Below are 24,746 nucleotides of genomic sequence, written 5' to 3' on the forward strand. Positions count from 1 at the left end.
ACCATCATAGTATAGTAAGGCATAAAAGTTCACAAAAATGTCACAGTATTGTGACGGCCCTGGGCTGTGTGACCCTATTTTGTTTAGGCCTGTTACTGGTTCCTGTTTTTTTTTCAGGTACTTCCTGATCAGCTGACTGACTTCACCTGAGTGTGGCCTATTGAAGCTGGGAGATTCAAGATGGCCTCTCTATCTCAGCTCTCCTGAAAGGCTGGTGCCTTTCAGGGACCCAACTTAATTTGCTTGGTTGTATATTGTGTTTTGTTAAGGCCTCAGCTCTTGTACATGTAGTTTAAGTTGGCTTTCATTGTCCTAGCACCCAACAACTACACTACATTACTGACTTCACATTTTCTACTTTACTTAAATGAAATTGAATTATCCTTAATAAATTTGGTTTCTTCGAATTGTTGCTGTGTGGACCTCCCTTCTTGGTTATGCTCGTAAATGTGCCGGACAAAAAGGTATAGTAAAGCATAAAAGGTCAAAAAACATCATAGTATAGTAGGGAATAATATGTCATAGTATAGTAAGGCATCAAAATGTTAGAAAACGTCATAGTAAGGCATAAAAATATTAAAAAATACTAAGGCATAAAACATCAAAAAACATCATAGTATATTAAGGCATAAAATATCATACTATAGCAAATCATGAAAATGTTAAAAAATGTCATTGTGCATAAAAGTGTTAAAAAATGACATAGTATAGTAAGGCATGAAAATGTCAAAAAAATGTCATAGTAAAGTGAGGAATAAAACCATCATAGTATAGTAAGGCATAAAAACATCATAGAATAGTAAGGCATAAGTACACCAAAAAACGTCATAGTATATTAAGGCTTAAAAAATTTTAAAAATGTCATAGTATATTAAGGCATAAAAATGTCAAAAAAGTATAGTAAGGCATAAAATGTCCTAGTATACTAAGGCATAAAAACATTATAGTATAGTAAGGCATAAATATGTCTAAAACCGTCATAGTATAGTAAGGCATAAATATGTCAAAAAACATCATAGTATAGTAAGGCATAGAACTTCATAGTATAGTAAGGCATAAAAATGGCAAAAAACATCATAGTATATTAAGGCATAAAAGGTCATATGAACATCATAACATGGCAAGGCATGAGACGAAATAATATTATTAGGCATAAAAAAGTCAAAAAAGCATCATAGTATATTGAGGCATAAAAGGTCATAAAAACGTCATAGTGTGGTCAGGCATCAAACAATATAATATAATAAGGCATAAAAATGCCAAAAACATCTACATATAGTATGGCAGAAAAATGCCAAAAAAAACGTCATAGTATAGTATGGCATAAAACGTCAAAAAAAAATTGTAGTATATTAAGACATAAAAGGTCATAAAAACGTCATAGTATGGTCAGGCATCAAATTACATAGTATAGTAAGGCATAAAAGTGCCAAAAAACATCTACGTATAGTATAGGAGAAAAATGCCAAAAAACGTCATAGTATAATATGGCATAAAACATCAAAAATACATCATAGTATATTAAGGCATTAAATGTCATAAAAACGTCATGGTATGGTCAGGCATCAAATTACATAGTATAGTAAGGCATAAAAGTGCCAAAAAACATCTATGTATAGTATAGGAGAAAAATGCCAAAAAACGTCATAGTATAATATGGCATAAAACATCAAAAATACATCATAGTATATAAAGGTATAAAAGGTAATAGGAACGTCATAGTATAGTATGGCATAAAAAGTCATAAATTTGTCATAGTATAGTAAGGCATAAAAAGTCATAAAAACTACATAGTATAGTAAAGCATAAAAACGTCATAGTGTAGTAAAGCATTAAAACTAGAAAACACAACATAGTATTGTAAGGCATGAAAATACATAAAAACGTCATAGTATATTAAGGCATAACATTTCAAAAATAGTATTTGTATAGTAAGGCATAAAAAGTCATAAAAACAACATTTTATAGTAAGGCATAAAACGTCATTAAAACATAGTATAGTAAGGTATTAAATGCCACAAAACATCATAGTATATTAATTCATAAAAATGCCATAAAAAACGTCATAAAAAGTCATCATATAGTAAGGCATGAAAAATTATAAAAACATAATATAGTAAGCCATAAAAAGCCATAAAAACGTCATAGTATAGTAAGGGAAGGCACAAAAAGTCATAGTACGGTAAAGCGTAAAAATGTCATAGTATGATAAGGCATAAAAAGTCTTAGTATGGTAAGGCATAAAAATGTCATAATATAGAAAGGCATAAAAATGTTATAGCAAGGCATAAAAGCAAGGCATAAAAATGTCATAGTATAGTCAGGCATTAAAATGTCAGCGTAAGGGAAAGCATAAAAAGTCACTAGTATAGTAAGGCATAAAAACGGCTTGAAAAAATCACAGTATATTAAGGCATAACATTTCAAAAATAGTCATAGTATAGTAAGGTGTAAAAATGTCCCAAAACGTCACAGTTTAGTAAGGCATAAAAAGTCATAGTATAGTAGGTCATAAAATGTCATAAAAACATCATAGTACAGTAAGGCATGAAATGTCATAGTATAGTAAGGAATAAAATTCATAAAAACATCATTGTATAGTAAGGCATTAAATGTCACAAAACATCATAGTATATTAATTAATAAAAATATCATAAAAAGTCATAGTATAGTAAGGTAAAAAAAATGTAAAAAAACAGGGTAAAGTTAGTCATAAAAACAGCATAAAAACAGCATAGGATAGTAAGGGAAGACGAAAAAAGTCATAGTATGGTAAGGCATAAAAATGTCATAATATAGAAAGGTATAAAAATGTCATAGAATAGTAGGCATAAAAAAGTCATAGTATGATGAGTCATAAAAATGTCATAGTATAGTAAAGCGTAAAAAAAGTCATACTAAAGTAAACCATAAAAAAGTCATAGTATGGTAAGGCATAAAAATGATCGTATATTATCACATAAAATGTCATAGCAAGGCCTAAAAATAAGGCATAAGAAGTCACAGTATGTTAAGGCATAAAAAAGTCATAGCAGTATAACATTTTTATCCCTTACTATACTCTGACTTCTTTATGCCTTACTATACTACTTCGACTGTGCTCTGTAGAAGATGTGTTCTATAGTGAACCTTTAAGACCAGACCTTTTAACAAAGCCTGAAAGATTGTTGTGATTAATTTTGGAAAAACCTCATTCTATAAAAAATGCAAGAAATAAACCAAACCCATACATCAAAATCTGAAGAGATAATATGGCATAGCTGTTTTTGTTGTCCCACTGTACAGAAGATAATAAATGATTCAAGAATAATAAACAGTATACTTTAGATAAACAGGTTCTCTTCAGTGTTGCTAGGAGCTTTTGTTTGGATAACCAGAAATTATCATCAATCTGTGCCCTTCAAAACGAGCTCTAGTGCAACACACAGTGTACTGAAACTCCCCCTACACACACGCAAACACAAACAAGGAACCAGGTCTTTGGCTCCAGACAAGCAGGGTTGCGTGCCTCATTGCCTGGGTTGGGGAGTTCACAGTAGTGAGCGACCACAGACAGCAGTGATCCTTAGGGTCATCCAGGGCAAGAAAGTGTTTGTGTGAGTGTAGGTGTGCGTAATTTAGAAAAGCGCTATTAACAAATAACGTTTTGGCAAGCGTTCATACTAAAACTTTCACATCAGGTGTCCTGTCCAGCTGCTGAGTCAAAGCAGGACACAGGGCTAAACAGTGGCCTATATGCTTTCCAGCAGAGTGTTTGAGTTTTTTTGTTTTTTTTGTTGAACTCTCTTTATAACAGAAAATAAAATTGTTGATGGATTAAGATTTCTTACCCAATGGAAAACTACCATTTATAGACAAACACTCCTACATGAATTCTTTCACTATCTCGACTCTCTGTTGCATAATTTCACTTAATTTTTTTAAAGAGAATTTTTGCAAAAACACTTTGCGTCTGAGAGCCACATTTCCCTTTTGGCACTATAAAATTTGAATGCATGATTGAGTGAAGTGTAACATAGATTGCGGTTTGTTTCAGTATCACCCACTGTAGTTTTTTTATTGTATCTTCCAGCTGGTGCAGCCAATTATTACTTAAGCCATGAAATAATAAAACATTATGACTCTGTTAGTGACTGAAAACACTTTTAAAATAACTGTAATAATGAGCAGGTGCTACACTGCATGCTGGGTATCAGTCATGGCAAATCCTGTATGGTCTCCAAATCTGCTCAACACATACAAAATCTACACTTTGTGTAAATATATTAAAAATGCAGTCCGTAGGTTTGGATTAATTACACATGAATTAACTGTCTTCTTTAATCCTGTTTGAACGTGTTGATTAGCTGATTAGCTAGCTAGGCTACTTTTGTGCACACCTAAAATATTAACACACTGACTAATTGACAAAAAAAAAAAAAAATCGCCACATTAGTACAGTGGAAGTAAATAGGATTCAGGTTGTTGGGCTCTCAGAGTTGGAAAATGAAAAAAAGTAGAGCATATAAGTATATATCTCTTTTCATAATCACTGTCCCGGCTTTCTCACACAAAGAGTAGCTGTCGATGACTATGTTGACTTCCCACCAGGTTCCTTGGCAATAGTTCAACTAAATTGTCCTTTGACCCTAAACACACTGACCTCCACAACACGCTTCCAGTCAGATTCTGGCATCAACAGTAGGCAAAGGTTTGGGGTGCCCCAGTTCCTCACCTGGTAGAGTGCGTACCATGAAGCACCCTCTGTCATTCTCTGACTCTCCCTCACTGTGGCTAAAATAATGTCTGAACAAAATAACGCAGGTCTTGAATAAGAAACTGAGATATCAAGTTAGAAAATTTAAATCATTATGTGATTTTTTTTTACATTCCTATGCAGATCGTAGCATCTTACTGAGCTGCTGCTGAGGATTATGGGCTGCTTTTCATGTTGCACTTGCAAAATACTGTATTAGCTGTAGTTGTGTTCCTCTGATTTCAGGCTGTCAACAGTTTTATTAGGACTTTTTTTCTAGTGGATGACTCAAAACTGTTCATAGCAAAGTCTGTGGATTATATCCAAAGTAACACTGACACTAATTCTGGACAGAGATATTGCTGTTGTTGTTATCATTGTAATTTTTCCATGCTATGAGCAACACAAACAGATCTCATCTCCACTGTACTGGGGTGGCAAAAGACCTCTCAGAGACAAATATTATCTCAAACTAATAATAACCACTGATGCCACTTGTACCACCCTTTTATATATGGTGATACTGAATTCATTACAAATAAATTAGACTGGAAGTCTAAGTATAAACGTCTAGTATACTTTAAATATAATTTAAATGTGATACAGTATGTATCCTTGCAAACCCGGTATTTTTTTTCACGATTGTTGAAATATTAGGACTGTGTGTACTATCAAGCACTTAAAGCAAATGTTTATGTCCTGACTGATCAGAGCCGTTGTGTCGCTGATGTTTGTATTGTGATGATGACTTTGAACAATGCCACTGTGCAGCCTTTCTCATTTCACATACATTATTGTGCTTATAGGCCAAGACGGGCGGAATGCTTTCAACTTTTATGATACAAAGTTGTGCCAAGAGCATTTTTCCCCACTGCTTCTCTCCGAGGGGATTTCAAAGGCGGAAAGCAACACATGCTGTCATTCATGTCCTGCCGTTCAGATGGACCATTACGCTCATATCAGATCGGCGCTTTTGATGTGCCGAGTGACGGAACAAAATAAATAGCGAGCGCAAGGCTGTGAGAGATTTGCAATGCAGTGCGTTAATTAACGAAGGGCTATACCAATTAGGCGTCCATGATTGGTGTGTGAATATCAGTGCAGTCACGCAGTTTGGGACTCTGCGCAGAGTAACACCACTGTTTACTGAACACAAAGACGACAAACAAACGCTGGCAACAAGTACGCTGCCAAGTGTGAATAGCAGGGCATTTCAAAGAATTTATGGCTTTTCCAAAGACCTGAACTTCATCTCAACAGGGAGCAGGAGGAGAGTTACATAGTTGACCATATTATTGGCTTATTGAGAAATTTTGGTTTTGGACAAATAACTAGATTAAAAGAGCATTTTTTCCAAAACCAAAAATGGAAATCAGCATGTGCTTCACATAAAACATGTCTACATCAAATGCGGACTAACTCTCCTACATTACAAGTCTTACTATTTTGTTCACCATTTAGAATTGGGCTATAAACCTGTGAAAAGGATGGTTAGGCTCTTTTGAACCTCACTCAACCATGAGACCTAAATTTAACAGTTTTTTTTATATGATGTTATGTAGAGCTCGATAAAGTTCAACTGGCAGAGTCAACCTATGGCAGAAAATTAACCATTAACCATTCCTCATTTCCAGCTTTCTCCTTCATCCGCTTTTCTTTGTTATTCATATAGTAAATGTTAAATATTTTTGGGGTTTATCCTGTTGCTCAGACAAAACAAAAATGTTTGGCCTTATGAAATGTTTTCAAATAAATCAATCACTCAATAGTGAAAGTAATTGTTAGTAATCGTATTATGTGGGTCATTGTAAAACTCTGCAGATGCTGCAGTTAAAACAATTGTTAGCCTTTGAGAAAATAAGGTTCCAAGTTCCTATTTATTTATTTTTCAGTTGTGCTGCTCTCCAAACACTGAAACAATTCAGGTAACAGGATGGAAACAAACACTCATGCGGGAAAAATGTCACTGGTTTTGGCCCACAGATATATTTATCCCTGTCTTTAAACAGGTTCTAATTGTAATAATATGTTCCCCTTTGTTTTGCTGTTGCACAACTCGACTCAGGACAAACACTTCATTAATCGAGTGGACTATGTTAGGTAGTCAGTAATGAGGTGAATGTTTGAAGAATAAAAGCGATAATGACCCAAATGTTTGGTTTCCACATATATAATTATGCATTTATTGACAAGAATGATACAGGTCTGTTGTGGGACATAATGAGGTCAAGCCAACTAACAGATGTGCGTCTTCAGTTTACTTAGCGGACCTCCTGGTCCTCTTGTCCCAAGAGAAGTTTGCGCCGTAGGATTTCACCCGGGGCTTTGAGCTTCTCTTGTCAGTTATATCGTAGCTCCAACCTGAAGCAAAAACATTATGAGAGTAAGTGATGGGGGCGAGAACGTCACGTATGTTCACTTTGGATGAGTTCCAACCACAATGAGGTGTTTTGTAGACATCAACAGGCTGTGTGTAGTCAGAACTGCACTAATCGCTTTCATGGTGCAATAAACAGAGTAAGGCAGTTTCTTTGCTGAGTTTGAACAAACTCTCCCAGATGGTTCAGTTCTCTGAGTCAAAGTGAACTTTCAGTTGGTCGACAGAAAGCCATCTTTAACGTTAATTAACAGAGGACTGTTTCACATGATCTTGTTGGCCCATCAAACAAAATCTTTTAATGTTTTATTACTTGATTTGTCATAAGGCTTTTTGTTGCAATAAAGCGATTTTAACAGGAGCGGTTTTACTGCTATGAATATCACAGTCCTGGTCTGAAAAGTTTAATAAACTGTGTTTTTAAAATATATAACATTGTCAAGATCCAGAGAGAGTATGATGGTCTCTGCTAGACTGATTCATCTGATTACCGATTTATCTGCTGCTGAGAATAAACTGCAGCATATCACATTCAGAGGGTTAAATCTGTTATCCAGATTTTTATACCAGTGTCCAAAACTTAGTTTCTTTCATAGTCAATGTATAATTGAAATCTGTTTAAATTAAATATCTATATCTATATCTATATATATATATAAAAAAAGCTTTCAGTTACCACTCAGGATGGTCAAGTGACCAACTGATGCTTTACATTATGTGATGCTGTAACTGACACTATTTGATCAAAGTTCATATGAATCCAGATTAAATCTAGCTAATCCTGCACCAACCTGATGATCTATGATGCAGTCAGTACAGCAAAACTGGCACACAACTCAACAGATATGAGCATCACAATCCTCCAACCAACAATCTGAATCTACTGTTTGTCTATCAGTCACTGATTCAGTTTTGGTAAAACTCAAAGCGATGGTGTGCACTTTAAAACAGTCACTGCAATCACTGTTATGTGTATTGTTTTAAAAGTTAAGGTCTATCTAAAATCTTGACAATTCTTAGATTTCGTACCATTTTTCTCAGCAAAAGCAATGGCATCTTCCTTGGAGGAGAAAGAGAGCACCATGTTGGATAAGGGATCAGCCCTGAAAGGCAGAAAGAGCTGTTAGCCTCATAATGGTGACATCACTGGAGGCAAATATCATAAGAAATGCTCTATGATCCAAATGCTATTTAACCAAAAATCATTTGCCAAGAGTAATGCCCACTCATCAACCCCTTATTAATAGATGTATGAAGAAACTATTATCACAACACAGAAAAGCAAAAAAGCATATATACAACAAATATATATAATAAAGACTCATTGCGTTTTATTTGTTGTAGAAATTGGCAGGAGATTCTTACGTTGAGGCCCAGCCCATCAGCGGGTTCTCCCAGCGCTCTCTGGTATCAAAGTCCATCTTCCACTTTTTGGTGCTGTTGATTCCCGACTGCATGGCTGTTTTAGCAGGTACAAATATGTGAACCTTGCGCGTCTTGATGTGCTCCTCTGGAACCCCTGTCACAGGGCTGATGTCCTATGGAGAGACAGACAGAAGCACATTATACAGTAAGTAACAGAGTTAATGAGTTAATAAGTTAATGTCAGACTGGAGAACATCATAAATAAATATACTAAAGTTATCTTTAACAAATTCATAGAAAAGTCCTACAGTTTGACCACATTTCATTGCTTTTAAATAACAATCCCATGAACAGCTCAAGTAACAGTTATTTTAATTAAATCAATAATAAATAATAACTATCAAAGTTGCTGCTGATTAATTTTCTGTCAATCAACTAATCGTTGTCGCTCAAATCCCATGTTGCACACAACACACTGATGCTGATTTGATGTGAGAAGGCATTTACAAAAACTAAACAATTAATAATAATTTACCAATCTAACTCCTTTGTAAACAATAAAACATGGAACTTGGAAGAGGGTTCAACTGAGCAACTTTTTTATGCTAACCATGTGTATGAAAATAACTAATTGACATGTTTCTGGTTGGAGACCACCCGGTGGTCCGCCACAACCCTCTGACTTTCATTTTACTTGGTGATTGATGTCTTTTTTCTTCCCCTGCAAAGAACAAGGGTTCATGAAAAGATATATGCGTGTGCGTTTGTTGAGACAGGCCATCTGAAAGTTAGCTCGCAGGTGTTAAAAAATACAACTTTAAACTCTGACAGCATCTTCTTAATGTCAGAAAAGATGTGGTTAGGAAAATGTTCAGTGGCTATAAAAAGTACTTAGGTAATCAACTGCTTTGTGTTTTGTATTTTGATGCTTCACATCAGTCAGTAGAGATTTATTTTCACTTTAAAATATCAGGGTCAAAAAAAGCTCAAATGCATCTTCAGTGTCAGAAAAACAATAAAATATGAACAATCCGCAGTGAACACTTTTTATAGGCACTGTAAAACAAACTAAAAGTTTGGATAGTATTTTTATTGTTTCTGTGATCTGATGATCACTCTGTGGGCATTTTGGTCTCTTTTGCCAGAGCAACTGTTACAACTGCACATAGATCTTTCCTGAGACTAAACTTGTCAGTATTTTGCTGCGATTTCCTTTCTTTTTTTTCTTTTTTTTATGTGGAGCTTGTAAACGTCCATCAGTGTTTAATGGGCTGAGTACTTTTATCAGGCAACAGTTCAATAATTCAAATTTTAGTTTTTTGACTTTAAATTTGTGCATGATTTTAGTGTAACTGAACAAAAGCACTATAACAAAGAAAACCAGAAAGCCATAACTTACATATGTGGACCAAAAAAAAGAAACCCAAATAAGAAGAATATAATAGCCATCTTTATGCTGTTATTCATACTCTTTTGCATTGAGGTGAATGAAATTAATGCCTAATACTTGAGGTGATTTATTCCAGACCATCAGAAAGTAGGCCAGCGCGACAAGAGGAGGAGGAGGGGCCTTTGGGCGTACTAAATGCATATTCCTGAGCAACTGGAGCCCCTTCAAGCGCCTATCAAGGATCTGGTCTGATTCTTCAGGGAATTAGCAAACAAGCAATGGGAAGTCGGCGACAAAACACAGACGAACCTCCCAGTATGCAGGCAGCAGCCACCCAAGACTGAGGGCTTTCCAGGGTGCTCTCCTTTCAATACAAGAATTTTACACATTTCAATGGCCATTACAACTTCAAAGAATCAAATTTTCATCATTGTCTGTCATCTGCCAGTTGATTTGTAGAAAGGGGGTCGTTTTGCATGAACTCTACACAAAAGCCCGCCTTTCCTTGGGCAAAGGAGCTTCCAATGGTATTTAAGCCTAAGAAATTACAGGTCCAATTGCTTAACTATTGCTCGTTTCAGTGAAATATCTTTTGCCATGCTAAGAGGCAAGACCAGACTGAATTTAATCATAAACAAGATCTGCACATTGAAAAGATTGTTAAAATGAAAGGGAAAAGACGAACAAAAGGGGGAAAAAAAACTTCACAAGTGCTCGGTAATTATTTCCGGCTGCCCTATCTACTTAACCTTAACAATTCCCTCTTGTCACAGAGAGGAGGAAAACATGTTCCCTTCACCCAAAGGGGGTAATGGTGGACAGTTCATGACACAATCATACACAAGACAGTGTGAGAGAGCCAGGGTCATTTTTTTCTGCAGGTAATTAAAAATGTTTTTAAATTTTTCTTTCAGCAGGATATCCTTTTTTATTTTCAGTGGATAAAGATCTGTACTCAAAAAGCGAGGTAAGAAAAACTTCCTGAGAACAAAACTTCCTTGTGCACATTGAACCATAACAAATTTGGAGTTGTAAATTGAGGAGAAAAATCATGTACAAATAGTACCTTTGGAATTGAGGCAAATAAAATTAGCAGTCAGAAACATTTAGCAATTTTGTGGTCTGGTCTGTTCAAGGGGATGGCTGCATGAAAATCCCTCTCCGAGACACATTAGAAATGATGCCCTTGGGATTAGCAGAGCAGACTATGGTTACGCGTATGTGCGTTACATAAACCATAACTGACACATGAGGCCCATGTATGGTAAAGTGGTGCCATAATTTGTCCAGATGTAGCAGACCTTAAATCACATCTTAGGCGTGGATGAGCACAAAAGATCCTTCATGAATGAGGGAGGATGTGTCAAAACAAAAACTCTGCCAAATCACTGAAAACACACCGCTCATTATCTGGCATTGTTTGCAAAAAATACGAGTCTAGACTTTCTATGATACTTGCACGCATTACACTGAAAGCTAGGAGGGTTATTGGCATAACAGACTCACCCACAATACCCAGATTCACAAAGGGAATGATTGTGGCTGGAATGTGGTGTGTTCCCAGGAAGACTAGAGAGGGCCATCACAAAAGGAAAACCCACACGGTGGGCACTTTTTCTTCTGCCATGTACAGGAAGCAAAATGAGAACTATCAAGTTTGACACTATTCACAGGGCCTTCACGGGGCCCTACAATACCTGGCTGGGCAGACAGAATGCAGGGCTTAAGAAAGGGGGGAAAAAGGCTGGCAAAGTCTCCGTCACGTGAAAGCGTGTCGATATTTCTGACACCTCCAGGCTACGTGCCAAATAAAGAGCATAGGGGCTTGTCGCTGTGGGGCCGCTGGGCCCACCAGAATGCTGAAAGCTGGTACCCCTAATGCTCCAACAGAGATCTGGGATGGAAGATTTCTGTGTAAACAAGAGAAAAAATCTAAATGTGCTTAAGTGAGGAGAAACTGTAGGAAATAACAAGATATCAAAAAGAAATAAAAGTATATATATATATATATATATATATATATATATATATATATATATATATATATACATACTTTTATATATATATATGTAGTTCTTGTTAGCAGGCATTCAGAACAAAAACAGCACTGTGTCCAAAAAATGTAAGAGGCTCCTAGAAGTCCAGTTTGAGTAATAGATCCATGAGTTTGAAGGGTTATCAGAACTAAAACAAAACACTGCACAGCGGTTTATCATACCACGAGACGGGATTTGACAACTCTGGAAAGTTTGAAGGCTAAACAGCAGAAATGCAGTGTTCAAGTACGAAGTAATACAGTGCATTCAGACCCATTCACTTTTCTCACATTTTGTTGTACTAAAATCATTTAAATTGGATGGATGGATGGATGGATGGATGGATGGATGGATATTAACTCTGGTGCCTCCCATTTTTCTTGATCATCTTTGAGAGGTTTCTACACATTGATAATAGATGCACAGCTGATAATGCATATGAGAGCAAAAACCAAGCCAAAACCAAAACTTTCTGCTGCACTGAAGGTTCCCAAGAGCACAGTGGCCTCCATAATTCTTAAATGGAAGAAGCTTGGAACAACCGGAGCTGGCTGCCTGACGAAACTGAGCAATCAGCAGAGAAGGGTCTTGGGGAAAAAAAAAGAAAAGGTGACCAAGAACATGATGGTCACTCTGGCTCCAAAGGTCCTGTGTGGAGGTGGGAGAAATTTCCAGAAGGACAACCATCACCGCAGCACTCCACTGATCTGGCCAGACTGAAGCCTCTCCTCAGTGAAAGACACATGAAATCTGCTAGAGGTTTGGAAAAAAAAGCACCTGAAGGACTCTCAGGCAAACAAGATTCGCTGGTCTGATGAAACCAAGATTGAGCAGTCTGGACTCAATTCTAAGTGTCATGTCTGGAGGAAACCAGGCACCTGACAGTGAAGCATGGTGGTGGCAGCATCATGCTGTGGGGGTGTTTTTCAGCAGCAGGGACAGGGAGATTGGTCAGAGTTGAGGGAAAGCTGAACAGAGCAAAGTACAGAGATATTCTTCACTAAAACCTGGTCCAGAGCGCTCAGGAACTCAAACTGGGCCGAAGGTTTACCTTACAACCGGCCAATGACTCTAAGTACAGCGAAGACCTCATAGGAGCGGCTTAGGGACAACTCTCTGAATGTCCTTGAGTGGCTCAGCCAGAGCCCTAACTTGAATCCAATCATACATCTCAGGAGAGACCTGAAAATAGTTGTGCACCAACAGTCCCCGTCCAACCTGACAGAGCCTGAGAGGATCTGCAGAGAAGAATGGCAGAAAACCCGCAAATCCAGGTGTGCAAAGCTTGTCACGTCATACCCAAGAAGACTCGAGGCTGTGATCGCTGCCAAAGGTGCTTCAACTAAGTCAAGGGGTACTGAGTAAAGGGTCTGAATACTTATGTCAATGTGATATTTCAGTTCCTTCTTTTTAATACATTTGCAAACATTTCTAAAATTCTGCTGTTGCTTTGTCTTTATGGGGTATTGATGGGAGATTGATGAGGGAAAAAATGGACATGCTGCAATGTAACAAAATGTGAATGGGTCTGAATACTTTCTGAATGCACTGTATACCAAAATCTGTGCTTGCAAATAAATGAGGGGACTGTGTTTTTTTTTTTTGCCTGCTCAGTGATATAAAGTATGGTCTCTATTTTCTTTCTGATATCATTCGCAGATCTGGTCCAAATGAAAAGTGAAAGAAAAGTTGAAAGATTTTGTGGTATGGTGTCGTGCATAACTGTAAAGGGAATTATCTGTGACAAGAGAATAAATGTAATTTACTATTTAAAATGGTTTTCCAATAAGAAAATAACCCCCCGCCCCAAAAATTAAAGTCAGACCTTACTTTTGGATTCATCTCTGCAAGTGAAGCGATACAACACATATGATTTTTTTAAGCATTGGGAACTTTGAATAGTGCTTCATACTGGGGGACTTGGAGCATCATGGGCTACGACCAAATGTAGATGAAGACTTGAAAAGAAGTGAGTACAAGGACCTTGTCTTCTTAACACATTACTGTTCAGTCACTTAGTGAATTGAATAGCACTGTCTTTTTTGCTCAATCACTTGATATTCCCTTTGTTCCCCTTTAGAGAAAGACGACTATTTTAAACAAAAAGAAACCATAAAAAGGAAATTCACATCTGTTTTTACAATGATTCTGGCTCAACTATTAGTTATAAAAATGATAAACTCTATGATAAAATAGAGAGAAAAGACTTTGTGAAATGGACAAACCATGAAGAATCTGTATTGACACCAAGTGTGGAATCAAGTGCACAAATGATTTTAATAACTAACCATTCGTTATCACACTACTACTGAGAGCAACAGAAAATTAACTGCCAAAAACTTTTAAATGTAGAAAACTGGCACATTGAAGAAGCTAATACCAATTTACTTTTGGCATTTTTGCTTGAAGTAACTGAAAATAATCGATCATCAAAGTAGTTGCCGTTTAATTGTGTGTCAATCGAGTAACTGATTATCTAATTAATCATTTCAGCTCTATAAATATTAATTATTTATGTAATTTGCTGTAATTGTTTATTAATTAAAAACACCGAACTTGCAGTGGTTCTGGCTTGATTTTCGTGGTTTCATGTAACCAAGAACTGAATGTGTTTGGGTTCTCGACTGTGGGATAAACAGAGACCTTTTAAGATGTTATCGTGGATTAAAGGACATTTTTCACTTTTTTCTGATAATTTATAGACAAACTAAACAATCGATAAAATAATCAACAGATTAATAATGAAAATAATCATGAGCTGCAGACATATGCGTCCTCTAATGCTAGTAAAATAGTCCAGACACAGGGCCACATTGTATAAACACATTGGTACTGGCAGTCCTACTTTTAAGACTTGTTGTTGAGTGAATTTTCCTGTTAGTACAGTGACCAAATAGACAAACAAATAAACAAAGGATGTCTGTGCATGAATGACTCAGACAAAGCACTTGTAGCATCGCTACCACCTCGTTATGGGTAATGGTGGACACCGTGACAACCATGACACAAGTACGGTCCAGCCTATCATAGCACGAACACCCGTATGCCAAAACTGCAGCCCGGCAGCCAGGAAGGGTCATAAGGTCAGCCAAGCTGAATCATGTTGAGTCAGCATGTGGTGAAAGCCCAAACACATCACCCTTAACCCCCCACTCTCCAGCCCACACCCAGACCAAGAGCCTCACTCATCAGCCTCCGCCGGTTCCCACCTTCAGACGTCTTTGAAGTGGAAAAAGCGTGCCAATTACTGATTGGACATAGGGGGCGTCTCTAAATGAAACAAATATTATGTTGCTTGCTCATGTGTAGGAGTGGTTCAACTCTGGAGAACAAGAAGCAGCTGGCGTGAGGGTCATCTCAAATCTCACATTACACATACCACTGAGGACTGGAAAGAGGGGGGTAGAGGAGGAGGTCATTTATGAATATTTTGGATGCAGACGCACTTGTTTGTTTGTGTGTTGTACAGCATCTCAAAGAAAAATGTCTTTCATATGTGAAATTCTGTATAATTAACCCAAAACTATGATAATGCATCAAACAAAAATGCCAAACAACATTTCTGTTTCTGTTTCTGTTTAAGGATGTGTGTTTTTTGTTTTATATCATATAAACTGAACATCTTTGATTTAATGGACAAAACAAATGACATAAAGACTCTGACCCTGGGAACGTGTGATGGGCATTTGTTGCTATTTTTTTTTTTTTACTATTTCTAATCTAAAATGATTAATTGAACAATGTGGTTGATTAATTGATAATGAAAAAAGTCAGTGTAGCTTTAGAACTATGCAACTATAGTCTACATTAACTAATTATTTTTCATTATTTCATTATTATTTAAATTAGTTGATTAATCTTTTGGTCTATTGAATGTCAGCAAATAGCAAAACCTGGCCATTACAAGTTCCCATGGTGATAAAATGTGTCATTTTGTCTGACCCAACAGTTGAAAACCATGTAGACATTCAGTATACTGTCACAGATGCCTTAAAAAAGAAAAAGAAAAAAGAAAAAATCACATTTGAAAAGCTGGAACCAGATGAATCCATTATCAAAGTTCCTCATTAATTTTCGGGCAATTAATTAACTAATCGTTTCAGGTCTAGTACACATGTGTAGTGAAATTCAACGCCACAAATTATAACGTTATCGTTTTTGTTGTGATGCTTTGTTGTTTTATTACAACAAACAGACTGGAGAGACAAAATATACTAGAAACCAGACTGATGCTCGTGTAAGACACCAAAACGAGTTCAGAAAATAAAGAAAAAGAACTGCTAGTTTACAACAAATGAATAAATGGAAGTGTAGGCAAACACAAGTAGCAAACTTCTTTTTTTTTTTTTTTTTTATCCACTCTGCAAACACAACACTTTGCAGCTAGATACTTCCTAAAACTACTCGGCGCTGACAGGGCTGAGAAGTCCTCTTAAGAGGCTTAGTCTCTATGGAAGAGAGTGTTAATGAATGAAATACTATTTAGTGGATGATACATAATAAAGCCTCTTGTCTGGCACTCTTCAAAGACCAACATCCTCTGACCCACTACTCCAAACTTGAGCCGAGAGATTTTTTGCATAAGCGCGCCGTATGAAAGGGCAACCAGACAAAACAGACACTTAAGTTGTCTATGTGGGAAGGAGGGAGGAAGGGTGGGAGAGGAGGATGAGAAGGAGAGGAAAGGGGGGGTGGGGTGGTGAATGTGGTCTGCTCCACTGTAGGTCACTCTATGTCTGAGGCTAGACAGGCTTAGAGAATATACACCCTTGTACTGCAGACTTAAACTGCTTGTGCTAAATTTATCCTCATAGTTGGGATAGCTGAATTTTCATTGTGACTCTGTGTATTCATTGTCCTATACACTGATTTTCTCGCAATTTCGAAATGTGAAAGCAAATACCTGTTTAAGGTTGCAGTAGCTGAGAGTACTTTGCCCAAAGACACTCTCAAAAACACATTTAATTCTGAAGAAATTGAGTTCTCAAGTGACACTAAGCAAACTGGCGTGTCCGATTGAATAGCCCTAATGGTGCACTGAGAGGATCTTGTGTTAACCAGCTTCCTCTGAGTAACTTCTGTATCAGGGGATTTTATGATGTCTTTGCATGACAAATCTTGACTGACAGATTCAGGATCTTTCAATCTGACTTCAATTTAGGTCTTTAAAAACAACCAACAACCTTCAACTACCTTGCTGCAATCAAACCCCACATCTTTTGTCCAGATGTGATGTTACTTGCCAAGCAAGAGCTGGGCTCTAAATTCGCAAGAAGCTAAAGATTTCAGATTATCAAACTGAACATGCCACGCATCAAATGGGCATACCAATTTAATACTCTCTTCCTTTCCCTGTCTTTCTCCCTCCTTCCACTTCAGTTCCCCACTCTGTCTAATAACTGTCCTCCTCTGTCTCATAAAACCCCAGTGCCTTTAGAGAACTCTATAACAAGGCTTCACAAGCGCTTTAAGATTATGGTGTTGTGTTTATGTGGAGAGAGGGAGTGCACTTGGCCATGGCTGAAGCAGGAGTAGACCCCAAGACACTCAGGCATAAATGGGAGATGTTGTATTAATGCATATTGAAGCAGCTGCTAAGATTATAACTGCAGTTGTTTCTGCAAGGGGCCAGTGAGTAAAGCGAAAGGCCTGACTCTAATTGAGGGAGGTCGCAGACATTACGTGTAAAGCTGTGTATCAGTGGCCAGCCAGCTGGACCCTAGGAGCTGCCCAGCATGCTTAATCAAACAGTAATTACAAACAAAAGCAGGTCGGCATGGGCACTCTAGGGAACAGCTTTTGGGCACTGGAGCTCCATCACGCAGGTCTTTTTATTTGGCTTCTTTTCTGTAATTCAGACAATGCCTTCAAAGATCTGCTCATAAAAATCCCTAACTTTAGGAAGGTTTTTCATTTTTTGGAGCTTTTAAATACGTGGAAAGAAGATTTGCATGGACTGCAAAGAATTGTTTTCATTATTTTATCTGCCCAGTTACAGTCTTGATAATCAAATTGTTTAGTCAATAAAATTCCAGAAGATGGTAAAAAAACAAAAAATGCCCATGTAGTTTCGTAAGGTGAAGTCATCAAATAGTTTTTTACGACCACAGTCAACAAGCCTTGGTTGAGATACTTGATTTACTATCACATCAAACAAACACTTTAGAAGCAGGAACGAGGGAATGTTTTGGCAGCTTTGCTTAGAAAATGTCTTTAAACCTGAAATAACCTGAATTTTCTGCCCACTTGGTGGCAGTGGAAACATTGTTTTAGCTTTACTACGTTCAGCAGCTAGTCACTATCTTTGTATGTCTACTGCTTGGTGCTGTGCAGGCAGCATACAGTGGGATTATTAGAGCTTTTCAACACTGATTAGAGCAGTAAGAGCAAAGTGAAACAGTAAAGTTGCAGGTCATATAACCAAAACAATGAGCTAAAAGATGCTATAAAGCTCAGAAATGCACTACAAGCAACATTTATCACATTACAGATTATAATTTGATCCATCGTTATTATAAAAATATTGATTATAGCCACTTTAATGACTCATCAGCCGTCAAAAAATTTGCCTCTTCTCTTTCTGTCTGCAGCCTGCAGTAAAATTGTTAATAGAATCCATTAAAAATCCTCTTCACTGGATTAGTTCATATTTTTGACCTGCAGGAGATTCTTGCCCTTCATAGCTTAAATTTGTCTGAAATGGAGCTGGCCAAACAAACTGTTGAGATGCGAGTTCCTGTAAGGTTTGCATTTTTTGGACAGACGAGAACTAAGGACAAGATAATGAGTGTCACACAAATATTGTCAGACAGAGTTTTGGGAGTGAATTCAAAATATCATTTCCCCTGGCCAAAATGCAACCTCATCTAAATGAGGTTATTCAGAAATGTTCACTACACAACAAGTGGCACACCACTTTCTCCTTGGGCTGCTCGACAGCATGCGAACCTGGCATAACCTCTCAGTGGATTGAGACCTTTGTTTGATTGGTCTAACCAGAAAGCAATTCACACTTATTGACAGCTTGATGAATGACTAGCGTGCTGACATGCGCTGAATGCCCAAAAGGGAGAGTGCTCTCATTGCCCTCTTCCATGTGAGACAGAGACCACTGTACTGTAAACAGCTGAGGCCCTCTCTTTTTGGCCTGTCTGGGTAAGCATTAGAGTACTTCCCGCCGTCGCCAGCAACAGAACGCCACAAAGGAACCTCTGTGGCCAGCAACACTGAAGTGGCCACTGTCTTTTTCGTGAGTCTCAGGGTGTCTCACAAACTTTTTTCCATGCAAGCTTCTTTTCTTTCACCCCCTCCCCATTTTTAGAGGCCCTTTTTTCCTCTCCTCTGCTGTTCCTCTCAGTGGCCCCTACTGAGAGGACAGAGACAGACACTCCGCCCAGCCAAAGGTTTGTCTGCCAGTATGGTCAGCCTCAGTCTGGGACAAAAGCGCACTGACGCTGCCCACACACAGCAAACCCCCCCACCTCCCATCCCCCAAAACAAGTCCACAACAGACTCCCACATTCTCCCCAAACTCCCCTTTTCTCCGTTATCTTCTATCTCCTTCGTCTTTTAATGACAAAGCATTTACTTCAAAGATCCCTCTTTGATTTTTACAGTTGGCACATTGCAAGACTTGGCGGCTTCGAATTTACGCTCATCACTGCTTAGACTGTGCTTTCACACTTAATGAAAGGGGGCACCAAAGACCCTGTCTGATGAAATATAAATGTACAGCTTTACCACATAATTTACAGAAAAAGTACAGTGACTTCTTAGTCACCCGTTGACCTGTGAACTAGCTTTCATTACATATTTTTAGCTGAAACGTATTCTTCAAGTGCTTTTGGAGCTATGCTGTGTGCCTAAAGCCACATCAGTTGACAAGTGTTGTGACTGCTCACAGAAAGTCACGAAAGAAAGCCGCAGATATAGTCTCCAACTGTTCGGTAGAAGGAGAAAAATAAAGCATTTTAGCTTCATAGGGATTCTATCACTAAGTGCATTTACATGCGTTACAGATGGGTTCCTGCAGTTACTTTTATACTTTCAACTTCATGAGAAACTGAAAAATCCAGGTTCTATACTCAGTGTATTGGATCAGAGAAACAATGATTTTTCCAAAAAAAATTCCTGGAAAATGACGATTTCTTGGCCACGTTTACACGTAGCCAGTACAAAATGTCATAAAAATATGAAAAAAAAAATGCTCTTCAGGTACTTTTGACAAGAAAGAAAAATGGATGGAATAAAAATGATTACAATTATGATTCTACTGCAGCTTTTGATCGTATTTTCATCATTAAGGCGCTTATACAGTGCAAAAGAATAGCGACAATACTGAGATGAAGAGAACAAATAATTCTGAACAAAATCATGCAGTTGGGTGAAACTGAAATCGATAACAAACGGTACCAAATGTGAGATTAAGTAAACAATGTGAGCTATCGATGCAGACAATGGATCACAGAAAATTAACTGAAACCTGTGCACTCTAACTTAAAAATGAGTGTTGACACATTGTGGACTTAGGGAAGTAGAAGACTAGACATAACTGGATTAGACATGTACAGTATGCAAGCTAAGTCATATCAACAGAGACAATGCAACTGCCATGTAAATCAACCTGCTGTATTTGATGCCAAACAAAGAACCTTCGGGTAAGTTTTAAAACTTCCACATCTCAGAGAGAGAGAGATGTAAGCAAGCAAGTAATTTTTTATATAGCACCTTTAAAGAGCAGATGTCACAAAGTGCTTCACGATAAAATAATAAAAAATAAAAGTGTCTACATCTCAAGCCCAATAGGAAAAAGTTCCAAAGCTACAACCTCAAAAGCATAGTCACTTTTTTTCTACATTGCTGCAGTAACTCTTTCAATATAGACAGGTGCATGACCATAGAGGGCTCTAAAGTAATCACAACACTGGTGTTACTGTGAATGATGACTGCCAGTAATCTTTCACTGAAACCCTGGATTTATGTTCATTGTTGTAAAAATAGGAGCTACAGTACAAACACACATCAAGACGAAACTTCCCTAATTAATGCTTTTGTTACATGGCCATGTTGTCATGAAAACAATATAGAGATCAAATACTTGTATTATTATAAATTAGTATGTAATGGTGGCTTTTGGCCCATGGAAACATACCATAAAATATGACCATAATAATAATGATGATCATTAAGCTTTTATGTTGTTCCATAGCTTCAGTTATGTTACTTTTTTAATTTAAATTAAAGCTTATCTGTATTTCAGTTTCATCACAGATCATTATATTGTCATATTAAACTAATTTGTCACCTAAACTCCATTTAGTAATATTTCTAATAACATAGTCAAAAAAGTTGGGAAGAGCGCAAAGAGGGGATTAATGGGAGCTGTGAGCACACACAGAACTACCAATGATGACATTTGCCATTACCATCATATTGTTACAAAAGCCCACTGTCTACTACAAACTCATTTTGGCAGCAAGTTTATTAACAAATCTTCCAGGAAAGTAATTGGAGGACAGTAGATCAGACAAACACCAATTCGTGTGTCACGTTGAAGAGGGAGGGATCCTTACCAATTTCTCATCAACTGTAATAAGTTGCGTGTCTTGTCCTGGTTTCTCTGCCAGCCTCGATGTGGATGTGCTTGTAGACCTGAAAACGATTAGATAGACATTACACGCAAAGCACAAACCGCCAAAGGCAGACAAGCAACAAAGAAGCAAATGACGAGCAAGTTACACTCTGCAAACACTGACTATCTTGGAGGAAGCGATGGGGCAAGGATGCGGTGAAAAAGAAGAGACCAGGAGTGAATCCCGCCCCCCCGCCACATATTAGTTCTGTCTGGTGAATCTCTGGCAGACTGTCGCTCTCATCCTAATGACAGGACGTGCTTAATGTTGGCTGTGGTCAACTGTCAGGCGAGGACTGTGTAGCTCTTTGTGAATGTGCAGCCGTGTCCTGTCACAAAACAGTAATGTGCCATCATGGCTCAGCCAGGGAAGGGCTCTTCCAGATAATCACCTTGTAGATAATGCCAGGATAATCATAATTTTCTAATGTATAATTTTTACACTCAGAATTTCCCTTATTGTTTCATTTTTCCATTAAAACACAGAGGGGAATGATTGTGACCAACACAACTATGGTTTATAGTGTAAAATGTTGCACATAAATGTAATAAAAAAAAAAAATCTGCTCCTTAAGTCATCCCTTCACTTCCACTGCACTCACTTGCAAAAACATGTATATGAGATACGATTGTGTCCGATAATCAAAATGTTGAACAATCAACTTCTGTGCTGAAACGACTGGTTCTTCAACAGATCAGTCAATGGAAAACAAGTAGATTCTAATTCTGATAACTACCAGTTTTAGAATTTAAAATGCCAGTTGTCTACTTTGCCATCATTGTATTATAAATGTAATGGTTGGAGGGCTTGTCTGCTGATCAAATACAGTAAATCATAAAGCTTATTTTGACTCAAAAGGTAAAAAAATAATTAATCAATCAATAATGAAAATTGTTTTTAGGCTCAGGTAATATTTTTACCTCTTCAAATGAGCTATTTGCAACAGATATTTATTTTTCAAACTATTCATCTGTCTTTTCCCTTACTGTGCCAAAGGAATTTTGTTTCTCAAAAATAAAAGGCATCTATTTCTTATCACCAGTATGTCACATCAACTCGCATTTTCACTTGGAGAACACCATGTATATCCCTTGGTTAAGCAATGCAATCAAACCTGTCATCTATTATTTAATGATCTTATCTTGTGCATGATGAGGCCAATGTGTAATTATACAAGCTGAAAAGAAACGCTGTCATGTGCAATGTGACGATGTTCTCAGGTTGCATCATTCTATGAGGTATGGCAAACTTTTGGCTGCCCTTCCTTAATCATTACTATTTGAGGAACCTCTTTACCTAACCAAAAGCTAATTGTGACTCAAAACGTTGTGCTCTATTCCTAAAGGAAATATTCAAGTGTTGAGAGACCTTGGCAGATAAATCGCTATCCAAGAAACAATATAATTTGCTGCCTTGTGCATCAGTATAGTTCAGCAGATCATAATCCCTGAAGGTAAATCAAGTCATCTTACACCAACTGATGTCTGTTTGTCCACACACACACACACACACACACACACACACACACACACACAATGCAGATACATCCCAACAAAATAAAACACTGATATTTTTGGGTTAGTACCTCAATATAAATAATCATCGTCAGTCAAATGCGATTGGAAAACATTATAATGCTATATCAAATTTTTGTCCCCCAAAATCCCAGACAGTATTTACTGTCATATCAAGGTAAGGTGGCAATTAACGAGTATTTTGAGAAACACACATGGAGGCGTGTTTGTTACTGCAAGAAATGCATTGTGTTTTAACTTTTTTTTTTCGGTGGGGTCTTTTACTAAATTAAGTTCCCAGTCTGGCAGAATGGTATTAGTAATGGTATGCAGCACATATGTGCAGCAGTGAACAACGTTAACTGCGTTAGCTCGTGAACTGGTTTGTATTCAGACTTGCTAGTCCTAGTGTTAGCTACTTAGCTGGCTAGCCGACTGTTGTAAGGACACGGGGTAACGCTGGCGTTTGCTAGTAGCCTAGTTAGTTTAAATACGCGAGCAAAAACGTAGTCAACTGTGTAAACTCACACCCAGTGCCCAATAAAGAGAAAAAACTTTTAACATGGTTTATTTACGTGATTTATGCTTTAACGCTAGTTAGCTTACAGTCACTCATTAGCCTGGGACATGCCAGACTCACGGCCTCCTTCCTTCGTATTTAGCCAACTTGGAGTTAAATGTTTCACACAAAATGACTCAAAGTAATATGCATCTATATAAAACTAATAAACAATCAACATGGAATTACCTGATAGGGTTCAGGAACACTTTAGAAGCTGCATTGATCACAGTTAAACGTCCCAAGCCGAGAAGTGACATTGAGGACGCCATGACTGTTGTCAACAATGACGTACGGCGAACGCGAAGGAACAAACAGTACGAGCTGGTGAGTAAGACAGCTGGTCGAGAATTGGAGGAGTGATGCCAGCAACTAAAATTACTTTACAGGGATGTGTCACATACAGTGAAACATGTCCAGACATATCTAGCGTCTATTCACCCCACTGATGTTGTTGTTTCATTTCACAAATAACGATGATGGGGGTGTTAACGGAAAGAAGCCCAGCACATCCAGAGGAATTTACTTTTGGATTCTAGAAATGGCTTCCTTCTCCTACAAGATTATGTTTTCCCCTTTTCCTTTCTTCTATTTTGCTTCATAAAATTATCAGTATATACAACAGTTCTTAAACTTAGCTTTGACTAAACTGCAGTTCAAATATATCTAAAACGTTTATTAAACTTGGTTGCTATTCAAACATTCCCTTTCTAAATTGTTTTAATGAGTTTAACTGACTTTAAGAGCTCTTCCCTTTGATATTGCAGCTAATTTATGACATTTATAATAATTATTGCATGTACATATGCATATGATAAGAAAACAAATGCACTTTTTATGAGATGATTGTAGGGATAAAACACTATTATTTGCTGTACTAACCTAAACATTCTGCAGTATAACTTGTTAATTTATTTGAGCATTCAGTCAGTGTTTTATTGAAACATACTGTATTAGAGGTGGTAAAATCACCAAGTTCAGAGGAGTTTTTGATTTTGGCTAATCTGAATAAATTGAATACCTTATCACTCTGGATTGAGTTGAAATACAGTTCAATCCTTGAAAGGATTGATTCCACAGTGTAAACAGATTTGTCAAATGTCTAATGATAGATATCTCATTGCCAAACCTTAAACTG

General features: G+C 37.4%; 1 protein-coding gene across 1 annotated transcript; it reads right to left on the reverse strand.

Moving 5' to 3' along the window:
* Window positions 1-6,889: 6,889 nt before the first annotated feature.
* On the reverse strand, window positions 6,890-23,954 carry ndufs4 (NADH:ubiquinone oxidoreductase subunit S4). The gene is made up of 5 exons (XM_056375381.1): window positions 23,798-23,954; window positions 21,476-21,554; window positions 8,478-8,650; window positions 8,142-8,215; window positions 6,890-7,096 (listed from the first exon to the last, which is right to left on the reverse strand). The coding sequence occupies exons 1-5, from the start codon at window positions 23,878-23,880 to the stop codon at window positions 6,993-6,995; spliced, it is 513 nt and encodes a 170-aa protein (XP_056231356.1). The 5' UTR covers window positions 23,881-23,954; the 3' UTR covers window positions 6,890-6,992.
* Window positions 23,955-24,746: the final 792 nt, after the last annotated feature.

Source organism: Seriola aureovittata, chromosome 5 (assembly GCF_021018895.1).
Source record: "Seriola aureovittata isolate HTS-2021-v1 ecotype China chromosome 5, ASM2101889v1, whole genome shotgun sequence".
NCBI lineage: Eukaryota > Metazoa > Chordata > Actinopteri > Carangiformes > Carangidae > Seriola > Seriola aureovittata.

What these genes read in the sequence shown, in the direction of transcription:
- ndufs4 (XM_056375381.1), bottom strand. Translation starts at nt 23,880, where the DNA reads ATGGCGTCCTCAATGTCACTTCTCGGCTTGGGACGTTTAACTGTGATC. An exon ending in CTGATGGGCTGGGCCTCAAC is followed by an intron (nt 8,216 to 8,477) that starts GTAAGAATCTCC and finishes TCTGCCTTTCAG; the next exon opens with GGCTGATCCCTTATCCAACA. An exon ending in TGCTTTTGCTGAGAAAAATG is followed by an intron (nt 7,097 to 8,141) that starts GTACGAAATCTA and finishes TTTTTGCTTCAG; the next exon opens with GTTGGAGCTACGATATAACT.